This window comes from Ovis canadensis, chromosome 3 (assembly GCF_042477335.2).
Source record: "Ovis canadensis isolate MfBH-ARS-UI-01 breed Bighorn chromosome 3, ARS-UI_OviCan_v2, whole genome shotgun sequence".
In the NCBI taxonomy this organism is placed as follows: Eukaryota; Metazoa; Chordata; class Mammalia; order Artiodactyla; family Bovidae; genus Ovis; species Ovis canadensis.
The window spans coordinates 172294306-172306198 of NC_091247.1; the positions used below are offsets into that span (position 1 = coordinate 172294306).

General features: G+C 40.0%; 1 protein-coding gene across 1 annotated transcript in view; it reads left to right on the top strand.

Moving 5' to 3' along the window:
* The window catches only part of CFAP54 (cilia and flagella associated protein 54), a 325750-nt gene extending 314643 nt beyond the window's left edge, over positions 1–11107 (top strand). Inside the window, exon 68 of the mRNA XM_069585110.1 lies at positions 10895–11107. Within this exon, the coding sequence (XP_069441211.1) occupies positions 10895–11014 (120 nt within the window). The 3' untranslated portion in view covers positions 11015–11107. The remainder of the gene's footprint in view (positions 1–10894) is intronic.
* Positions 11108–11893: the final 786 nt, after the last annotated feature.

The window sequence follows — 11893 nt, forward strand, 5'->3', positions numbered from 1 at the left end:
GGGAGGGGGGTTCATGTTTGGGAATGCCTGTAAGAATTAAAGATTTTTAAATTAAAAAAATAATAATAATAAAGAAAAAAAAAGAAAAGAAAAGGCAGAGGAACTAGAGATCAAATTGCCAACATCTGCTGGATCACGGAAAAAGCAAGAGAGTTCCAGAAAAACATCTATTTCTGCTTTATTGACTATGCCAAAGCCTTTGACTGTGTGGATCACAATAAACTGTGGAAAATTCTGAAAGAGATGGGAATACCAGACCACCTGACCTGCCTCTTGAGAAATCTGTATGCAGGTCAGGAAGCAACAGTTAGAACTGGACATGGAACAACAGACTGGTTCCAAATAGGAAAAGTAGTGTGTCAAGGCTATATCTTGTCACCCTGCTTATTTAACTTCTATGCAGAGTATATCATGAGAAACACTGGACTGGAAGAAACACAAGCTGGAATCAAGATTGCCAGGAGAAATATCAATCACCTCAGATATGCAGATGACACCACCCTTATGGCAGAAAGTGAAGAAGATCTAAAAAGCCTCTTGATGAAAGTGAAAGAGGAGAGTGAAAAAGGTGGCTTCAATCTCAACATTCAGAAAATGAAGATCATGGCATCCGGTCCCATCACTTCATGGGAAACAGATGGGGAAACAGTGGAAACAGTGTCAGACTTTATTTTTTTGGGCTCCAGAATCACTGCAGATGGTGACTGCAGCCATGAAATTAAAAGATACGCCTTGGAAGAAAAGTTATGACCAACCTAGATAGTATATGAAAAAGCAGAGACATTACTTTGCCGACTAAGGTCCATCTAGTCAAAGCTATGGTTTTTCCTGTGGTCATGTATGGATGTGAGAGTTGGACTGTGAAGAAAGCTGAGCACCGAAGAATTGATGCTTTTGAACTGTGGTGTTAGAGAAGACTCTTGAGAGTCCCTTGGACTGCAAGGAGATCCAACCAGTCCATTCTGAAGGAGATCAGCCCTGGGATTTCTTTGGAAGGAATGATGCTAAAGCTGAAACTCCAATACTTTGGCTACCTCATGCGAAGAGTTGACTCATTGGAAAAGACTCTGATGCTGGGAGGGATTGGGGGCAGGAGGAGAAGGGGACGACCGAGGATGAGATGGCTGGATGGCCTCACAAACTCGATGGACGTGAGTCTGAGTGAACTCCGGGAGATGGTGATGAACAGGGAGGCCTGGCGTGCTGCAGTTCATGGGGTCACAAAGAGTCAGACACAACTGAGTGGCTGAACTGAACTGAAATGAACCAGGAATTGGTAATGAACAGGGAAGCTCGGCATGCTGCAGTCCATGGGGTCGCAAAGAGTTAGACATGACTGAGTGATTGAACTGAACTGACCTGAACTCCTGCACTGCAGGTAGATTCTTTACTGCTGAGCTACCAAGGAAGCCCAGTAGTTAATATACTTCCCTTTATTCTCAAAAGTCTTCCAGTTTAGACAATAAATTAAGGTGACCATTTATAAGGGCCAGCATGGAATCCGTGTCATAATTTCTACTCAGATCCTCTTGGCCTCACCCTAGTGTGCAAGGATGTAGAGAACCATGGAGGAACAAGTATGTACTTTATTTGTACCAATAACTTCTGGCACTGTAGGCATCTGCAGAAATGCCATGAATTTTTTAAACACTTAATTCAGTAACTTCAATTACCAAGCTCTGTTGAGAAGATATGATATAAATGTGATATTCTTCTGAACTAAGCTGTCTCATTGAATTGCATGTTTTTGTAGGCTGAATCATGCTCTCCCTCTAAGAGATGTGTATACCCTAACCCCTAGAACCCAGTATTTTATACAACCTGACAGACTTTGTAGATCAGGTTTGGGATATCGAGGTGGCAGTGATTATCCTGAATTATTTGCATGGGCCCTAAATGTAGTCCCAAGTATCCCTGTCAAAGGGTGGCAGAGGGAGACTTGACAGCAGAAGAGGAGATGGCAAAGTGATGATGGGAGCCAAGATTGGAGTGATGTGCTCTGAGGATGGAAAAGGCAGCCATATTCCAAGACAGGTGGACTCTAGAGGCTAAAATAGGCAAAGAAACAGATTCTTTGCTGACAGCCTTCAGGAGGAACCAGCCCTACCTCCACCCTGACTTTAGCCCTGTGAAAATGAATTCAGGTTTCTTATCTCCAGGACTGTAAGAGAACAAACTTATATTGTTGTAAGCCACAGGTTTGTATGTTATAGCAGCAGTAGGCAGTTAATCCACACTACACTCTGAAGTTCATTTAGAATGTGACTTTAGGTTTCTGTTTCTGTTTAGATTTCTATTTAAAAAATCTTTACATGTGAGAAATGTAAGTCACTTGGCCAAGGTCCCTTAACTGGTTAGCATCAGAGCCAGGTTTTATACCCAGGCAGACTGGCTTCCCAGATCACGTTTCTAACCACTGTGCAGCACTGCCTCTGCCCTACTGATCAGCTGCCCTTGAACTCTGCCTGCAGTGCCTGTAAAACGTGAAACACCCCTGTCACGTGCAGCCTCTCCTCCCACATCCACCTGACTCCAGTCCCCTGCTCCCCTCATGGGCTCTGTGCGGCCCCTGGACTTGTTTTCAGCTCCCGCTTTTTTGGGGGAAATTTTTTAATGTAAGATTCTAGGCCTTCCATATGGAATTCCTCAAGAAAAGTTAAGCTGCAGGCAAAATTATTGAATTTCTTCATATTCAAGTTATGGGAGGACATTATTTGAGGGAAGATATTATTTCTGAATCTTCTTCCTACTCCTTAGTTTCTAATTCTCTTCCTCATACTCCAGAGGGGGAAATGTTCCTGAGGGTAATCAAATAAAGTGATTAATAGAAATAATACTGGGAATATATTAAGTTTGTTTTACCATGACCCAGAAAATAAGTCTCTAGAAATCTAGTATAAAAAATTTCAATACATTAAATCTCCCATCAGCTCATATTGGCTGTATACTAGTATGTGTTTTTCTGCCATATTGCCAGTTGCTTAACGGCTTCCCTAGTGGCTCAGATTGTCAAGAATCTGCCTGCAGTGCAGGAGACTCAGGTTCAATCCCTCGGTTGGGTAGACTCCCTGAAGAAGGAAATGGCAACCCACTCCAGTGTTCTTGCCTGGAGAATCCCATGGAGGAGCCTAGTGGGTATAGTCCATGGGATCGCAAAGAGTCAGATACAACTGAGTCAGAAGCAACTAACACACACACACACACACACACACACACACACACACACACACACATAGAGTTAACCACTGAATTAAATATTTATGCCTTTGTGGCCCCCGAAGAACTTGTTTTCCCAGCTGTGGGAATGTGTGGACCAATAGCCTTCAATTCTCAACACTCTCCAGGAATCCATGCCTAAAGGCATGGCCTTTATCGGTGGGGGCAGGAAGCTGTCTGTGTCTAATTACTGGTTGATATGGTGAAATGACCCAACCCCCCAAAACCACAATTTAGGACAACTCTAAAGGGCCACTGCAGCTTCACCACTCCCCATGGGGTTGGCATGGGGTTTGTTGTGACCACATTGTAGTCCATCTTCTCTCTCTCTGCTGAATCCTGCTTTCTCTCCTTTCCCCATGGGTGTTGACCCCAAGGGACTGCCCTGATAAACTTCCTAAAAGCTAAGTTCCATCTCAGGTTCTGCTTCCCAGGAACCTGAACCACAACAGTGAGTTAAAAAATAAATAAAAAATGAAGATTCCCCAGCTGGTGATGAGTTAGTAAGAGCGCTCAATTAATCTTTATTTATTGGAACTGGAAGAGTTCTAAAGGAACTTGGAAACATTCTTGCTGGTTTAAAGTTTATTTTCTAGTGTAGAAGTGAGGGGAAAACATCATACACAAGTCACCCACTCATGATTAAAAATACATTCTACAGTGTGACCCAGAGTTCAATCACATTTTCCTTTGACCTCCATTTTAACAGTTAATTTACAAATGAAATAAAGTCATAAAGCAAAGATTACAGCACATATCCAGTCCTCGATAAATACAGGCTTCCTTTTTCAGAGAAACACTTTTTTCCCAGAGTTAAAAAAAAAGGACTTGATAAAACTTTAAAACCATCTTCTGAAAATAAAGGCAATGAGGTAAGAGCAATGTCATCACATATAGAACAATATCAGAATTTATACATCTCCACAGAGAGTGAGGAATAGACACTCAGTTTTACAGCACATTGAGAATAACCATTTCTATTCAATCACCTACCCCAGAACACTGTTCCTTTAATTCTTCCTCCAACCCCTGATTATAAGCACTGAATCCTTGGCCATGAACTTGCATCTGGCCTTTATGCCTTATGCACTTCATTTTGGTTGTATAACTCCTGCTTCCTGTTCTGATTAGAGTTTGATGTTTTGAAGGGGATTTGCCCTGTTTGAGACCCTTTGTTAGTTCTTTATTTGGTGAAAAAGACTTTGCTGGAGTGAGAGAGCAGCTGTTCTTTCTGCACAATAGGGGTCAGGTTTCAAAAGCTCTTTTCTCTGGGACTTAGACTCTTGAGTCCTCAAAATAAGCCTGGATATGTACAGCCTAAACTTTTTACTTTTCTCTTAATGGTCTCTTTCGGTCTTATAGGATTGTTTTTCTTAAATAGTTCCGTATATAAAGCATATACTCATAATGGAGCTATCGGTGCCAGTGCTATTATTTTTCAGCACATAGTGCCTTGGCTCAGCCTGAGGTAGGGTATGAAGGGCAGGTCATGTGTGCAGAAGGGGTACCAGGGAGGAGGAGAAACAGTGAAGGAAAAGCTCAAAGGCATTCAGTGGCTAAACACTGCTCTAATCTATGTAATGGCAGATACAAGTCTCATAGGATTTCTGGACACTAGCTGATTCTACAGTTTTCTGCCACCAACTGGATGCCCGGAAAGTCAGTTCATTTCAGACACTACTATGAAGAGTTAGTACAGACTCCCACAGGTGAAGGGCTCAGTCCAAGAATGCCCCCACTTCAGATGCCAGCTTAAATGAGGTGCCCAGATTACCCATGCTTCTGCCACAGCAGACTACAGATTCAGAAGCTCCGCCAGTGTTCACTAAGGTTCGATCATTTGCTATAATAACTCACAGAACTCAGGAAAACACTTTGCTTAAGTTTACTAGTTTATTATCCCAGGTGGCACTAGTGGTAAGAACCCACCTGCCAATGCAAGAGACATAAGAGATGCAGGTTCAATCCCTTGGTCAGAAAGATCCCCTGAAGGAGAGCATAGAAACCACTCTGGTAGTCTTGCCTGGAGAATCCCATGGACAGAGAAGCCTGGCAGCCAGTAGTCCATAGGATCGCAAAGAGTCATACACTAAAGCAACTTAGTACACACGCAGCATGCACCAGTTTTTTGTAAAGGATACAACTGAGGAATAGCCAAATAAAAAAAGATGCATTAGGGAAAGACATAGGGGTTGGGAGGAGCAGAGTTTCCATACCCTCCTTGGGTACATCACCCTCCCAGCACATCAGTTTGTTTACCAACCAAGAAATTCCTTAAAATGTTTGTGAGCATTTTGTTTTCTGTTTTGTTTCTGTTTGCCCTACTGTGTGTCATGTAGGACCTTAGCACCTGGACCAGGGATCAAACCCATGCCCCCTACAATGGAAGCATGGAGTCTCAACCACTGGACCTCCAGGGAAGTCCTCATCATGGAGTTTTTATTGACGTCTTATTACATAGCCATGGTTGATTTAATCATTGGACATTGGTGATTGAACTCCATCTTCAGTTGCTCTTCCCTCCCCAAAGGATGAGTTATTAGACTGGAAGTTTACCTCTCTAATCACATGGTTGGTTTTCCTGATGACCAACCTCATCCTGAAGCTATCTAGGCATCTTTCCTCACCTTAGTCATCTTATAAGCATATGAAAGAAAATTTCCAAGGTTTTAGGAGCTCTATGCCAAAAACCAAGGACATAGACCAAATATTTATTTATTATTGTGCCATAACTGTAAAGTATGGACATCACCTAACATTGATTTTTGAACATATATCCCAATGAATGTAGTCTCCCTCAATATTATCTCCTCTCATGGAGGTGCTTTTCATGTATTTCAATAAAGAAGCCATTGTCCTAAACATTTTCAACATCTACTTGGATGTGAAAATGGAGACAGGGCTCCTTATGTTGCTGAAATATTTTCAGCTAGACTGAAACCTTTGGTTTCCTGATCATAAGGGGAAATATGTCTGAGCAAGAATTGCCCTTTATTAAAAGGTGAACTCTACTCAAGAGCTCAAGGAAACACCATGCATAGGCAGGATTCAGTGGTTGTAGAGTGTCAGTACAGTGATGGTGATGGGCATGATGATTTAAGAATAGATCCTATTCTTAGGCAGTACAGCTGTTGAACCAGTTTTTGGAACATATGCTTTCTCTGCCATAATCTTATCTTCGATTTTTAAATTTCTTATTCTCTGCAAAATGTCTTTTTAACAATGTTATTTCTTTAAATTTTAAAAGATTTCTATTATCTTACCAGTCTGACTCTTTGATCCGATATTATGTTTTTTTAAAAAAACTTTTCTGTTATATTTAAATTTTATTGATACAAAAATTTGGTTGATGAAAAAGATAATTTTGTTCCCAGCAAAGTGTGAAATTTCTATGTTTGGTAGAGTTGTTTATAAGCCTTTCTCATATTCCTTAGAGTTAGGTGCTATTTCTGTTAGACTGGGGAGAAAAACAGTTATTGGTGGTAACGGGATCTGCTTGGTCATATAAAGTATAGAGAAACCAAATACATCTGTTAATAGTTCCCTCTCATCTGAAACTTTTATTAGTTGGGTCACTAGTCATTCATGATATCAGCTCTTAAGTAAGCTAGTATTGCATTATCCTTTCTTCTGTGGAATGCATCTTTTTTCCCCAGTCAAAAAAAAAAAAAATCCAATAAATCACTAACTTCAAAGATTCAGGTGATATATAAAGAAGATATAGAAAACATTGTAGGAAAAGACATGTGAGCATGCTATATAAAAACAGTATTTGTTTTCCTACCTTGAAGCTATTCTTTTTATGGCTGTGACTCTGTGTTTTAAGGTTCTTGAAAGGACACAAAGTTAAATCCATCTGTATCACAGTGCTTGCGATTTTTCATATCCCACTTACCAATTATGCTGTGCTGTGCTTAGTCGCTCAGTCCTGTGCAACTCTTTGTGACCCCATGGACTGTAGCCTGCCAGGCTCTTCTGTCCATGGGATTCGCCACGCAAGAATACTGGAGTGGGCTGTCATGCCCTCCTCCACTTACCAATTATAAGAGTTCAGTTCAGTTCAGTCTCTCAGTCGTGTCTGACTTTTTGCAACCCCATGAATTGCAGCATGCCAGGCCTCCCTCTCCATCACCAACTCCAAGAGTCTACTCAAACTCATGTTCGTCAAGTTGGTAATGCTGTCCAGCCATCTCATCCTCGGTAGTCCCCTTCTCCTGTCCCCAGTCCCTCCCAGCATCAGGGTCTTTTCCAATGAGTCAACTCTTCGCATGAGGTGGCCAAAGTATTGGAGTTTCAGCTTTAGCATCAGTCCTTCCAGTGAACACCAAGGACTAATTTCATTTAGGATGGACTGGTTGGATCTCCCTGCAGAGGGACTCTCAAGAGTTTTTTCCAACACCACAGTTCGAAAGTATCAATTCTTTGGCGCTCAACCTTCTTCACAGTCCAACTCTCACATCCATACATGACCACTGGAAAAAACATAGCCTTGACTAGATGGACCTTTGTTGGCAAAGTAATATCTCTGCTTTTGAATATGCTATCTAGGTTGGTCATAACTTTTCTTCCAAGGAATAAGTGTCTTTTAATTTCATGGCTGCAGTCACCATCTGCAGTGATTTTGGAGCCCACAAAAATAAAGTCTGACACTGTTTCCCCATCTATTTCCCATGAAGTGATGGGACCGGATGCCATGATCTTCATTTTCTGAATGTTGAGCTTTAAGCCAACTTTTTCACTCTCCTCTTTCACTTTCATCAAGAGGCTTTTTAGTTCCTCTTCACTTTCTGCCATAAGGGTGGTGTCATCTGCATATCTGAGGTTATTGATATTTCTCCCAGCAATCTTGATTCCAGCTTGTGCTTCCTCCAGCCCAGCGTTTCTCATGATGTACTCTGCATGTAAGTTAAATAAGCAGGGTGACAATATACAGCCTTGACGTACCCCTTTTCCTATTTGGAACCAGTCTGTTGTTCCATATCCAGTTCTAACTGTTGCTTCCTGACTTGCATACAAGTTTCTCAAGAAGTAGATCAGGTAGTCTGGTATTCCTATCTGTAAATCTAATTGTTTAGTGGTTATTTGGCTTTCTTCCTTTTCTCTTAGTCATTAACACTTAAAATCAATGAAAAGGCAACTGACATTGGGCTGAGAGAAATAAGCAGAGGTCTCAAAGTAGGTGCTCAGTAAAAAACTTAGTGACTTAAGAAAATTCATAGATAATTTGAAGACAAAACATTTTTTTTTCAATCAAGGAAAATAGAGCAAAGGAACAAAAGTAATAAATCTTTCATTATGGTAAAATCTAGTTTTCATGCTGAAACTCATAAAATACAGCATTGGCAAATAACTTTTAACTCTCCAGTGGCTTTTAGAACTCCTCTGAACAAGTTCAAGTCCAGGCCAGATTTTAATGAACCCCTTCAGTGTGCTCCACCTTGATTAACTTCCTTTCCTTCCTTGTACTGTTTCATACTTTTATCCTCTCTAGGCAGGCAAAACCGTCATCTTGTCTTTGATATTGGTCCTTGAATCGTAATCTACTTGAACTAAATTACAGTCTGCTATCTATCAAGGTATTTTTTTCCTTTATTTCTGTAAAATCTTTCCTAATCCAGGTAAAGAAACCAAAATTCTCTGTTATCTTATCCATATCAATTTGGGCTCAAGACTATTTACTAAACACATACAATACTTCTCAATAATTATATGACTGCCAATATTATCGCTGTTGAATGACAAATAAAGAAATTCTATAATTTCACTTGGAACCTAACTTTTCCTGAGAAATTCTTTAGGGAAATCCCAGAACCGTCCATAAAATTTCTGAAAGCTAATGCTGGAGAAGTGTCCAAAGTGCCACAGAGACCGTGGGAAAAATTTTTAATCAAGGAGATGAAAGTTTTGTTCACTGTAAAGTATTATGCACTAATGAAAGAATTGGAAAAGACACAAATGAACAGAAAGATATTATGTGTTCATGGATTGGAGAAATTAATATTGTTAAAATGACCATATTACTCAAGGAAAATGAAAGTGTTAGTCACTCAGATGTGTCTGACTTTGTGCGACCCCATGGACTGTAGCCTGCCAGGCCCCTCTGTTTATAGGATTCTCCATCTGTTACTCAAGACAGGAATCTGCCTGCCATGTAGGAGACTGTGATTCAATCCCTAGGTTGGGAAGATTCCCTGGAGAAGGGAATGGATACCCACTCCAGTCCAGTATTCTTGCCTGGAGAATTCCATGGACAGAGGAGCCTGACAGTCCACGGGGCCACAAAGAGTCAGACATGACTGAGCAACTTTCACTTTTTCCTAAAGTAATGAAAATAAAAACAAAAGGGACCTAATTAAACTTGAAAGCTTTCGCACATCAAAGGAAACCATAAACAAAGTGAAAAGACGCCCTATGGAATGGGAGAAATTATTTGCAAGTGATGAGACTGACAATGGATTACTTTTCAAAATATATGAACAACTTATACAACTCGATATCAAAAAACATGTTCAGTTCAGTTCGGTTCAGTCACTCAGTTGTGTCTGACTTTTTGTGACCCCATGGACTGCATCATGCCAGGCCTCCCTGTCCATTACCACCAACTCCCAGAGTTTACTCAACTCATGTCCATTGAGTCGGTGATGCCATCCAACCGTCTCATTCTCTGTTGTTTTGGAAAGATACTCTTTAAACTGCTAACACTGATTACTTCAGAATTAAGAAAGCATGATATTATTAATTTTCCAAATCTTTATTATCTGAAGTTATAGAAAGTATTGGAATGCTTTTGTCATTTTTTAATCCAATCGAGTGAAGAAAAAGAAATGAAAACCAGCCTCTATTTTTAAGTTCATTGTATTTTCTTCAGAATAAAAGTTTCATTTAACAAGAAGACAAGACATTAATAAAACTTGTCCTCTAGTTTCTTACAAGGATTCAGGGCCCCAAGGCTTTAATTCATGGTGACCATTCTACATGGTGTTTGCTCATATATCTTCACAAGTATCTAAGTCTGCATGAAGTGCTTTCCCAGAAACAAGTAAACACTTGTTTTCTTTCCTTTATGTTTGATCTTCCCACTTTCCTTCTTGCTCTTCTTCCCACTTACATAACCAGTGTGCCATGACCCCAGAAACAATCTTTATTTTCCATTTTTCAGATGACTTTGGCTGCACTAGTCCTCAACAGGGTAACCATGTGTTTCTTTCAGAAAGAAGGAACTCCAAACATAATTCACTTCACCATGTCAGAATTTAAACTCAAAATGAAGGGGAGAGATTTGTCCACTGCGCAATGTGTTCTGAAGGGAAGTGGTTCATTAGGAACTGGACTAAAATTCCTAAACTTGAAATCATATGCAATGATTATATAAAATCAAATGATGCATATTTCTAGAAATGTCTACCATTTTATAGTCTCACTTTTGTAGACTTACAGACATGAATCTGTATGCCACTTTTATATATTCATAGATATGAGTCTTATTAGGATAGAAAATGATATATAGGACATTTCATCGAAGTAGAGATGTGAAATTTTGTGTCTTATCTTAGGCAAGAGTTAAGAATATTTCACATAAGATCATTACCTAGAATTGGTGTTTGTGTGTTTTGAGAATGTTACTTCAGTCACAGTTTGAAACAATGCATTTCATGAACGCTTTTATGCTTTTTCTTAGGTCCCATTTGATGTCTCACTGCCATCTATATTCAGCCTGGAGAGACTTTTTGATCTTGCTAGTGGCTGTATCATATCAGGAGGAAGCCTTTTCAACTGGATGGTGTCAATTATTCCCTGAACATCCTTTGTATGTTAGCCTTATAAAGGGATTGTTATTGCTTTACTTGGTTTGTAATAAACTTTCAGAGCTATCCTCTTATACTAAGCAAAATATAATTGCTTTTTTTTATACCAGCAAAATTTATCTAAAAATCATAGTTATGAGTAATGTTTTCAATGATATTTGAATTAAAAGACAAAGCTGTTGCTTATTAAAGACTGTCTTACAGAGCCAGTCATGGAAAATATGTTTGTTCACAGTGCAACTATTCCCACTTTTGTATAATGTTGAGGTTGTCTTTGGATGCACCTATACAGCAAAACTGAAATTAAGCCAGTGGTTCTTGAACGGGGCAGTTTTGCCTCTCAGGTAGCATTTGGCAGTGTCCAGAGATATTTTATTATTTTTATTACTATAACTCTGAAGAGAGTGGGCTTCCCAAGTGGTAAAGAATCCATCTGCCAAGGCAGGAGACACAGGAAACACTAGTCATATCCCTGAGTCAGGAAGGTCCCCTGGAAAAGGAAATGGCAACCCACTGCAGTATTCCTTGCCTTGAGAATTCCATGAACAGAGGAGCCTGGTGTGCTGCAGTCCATGGGGCTGCCAAGAGTCAGATACAACTGAGTGAACATGCAGGCACTCAAAGAGCATACTACCAGCATCTAGTGGGGAGAAGCCAGGGATGTTGTGAGATGGTCTACAATGTCCCGAAGAGCCCCTACAACCAATAATTATCTGGCATAAATTATCTGTGCCAAGGTTGAGAATCTTCTTAATAAACCTCAAGTCAACTCAAAGTAGTCAGTCAACTTTAGAAGTTTGTAGGTGTGGCTTGAGAAGAAATCTACATTGAATTAGACTTTTCATATTTTATACTTCTGAGAGATAGCATTG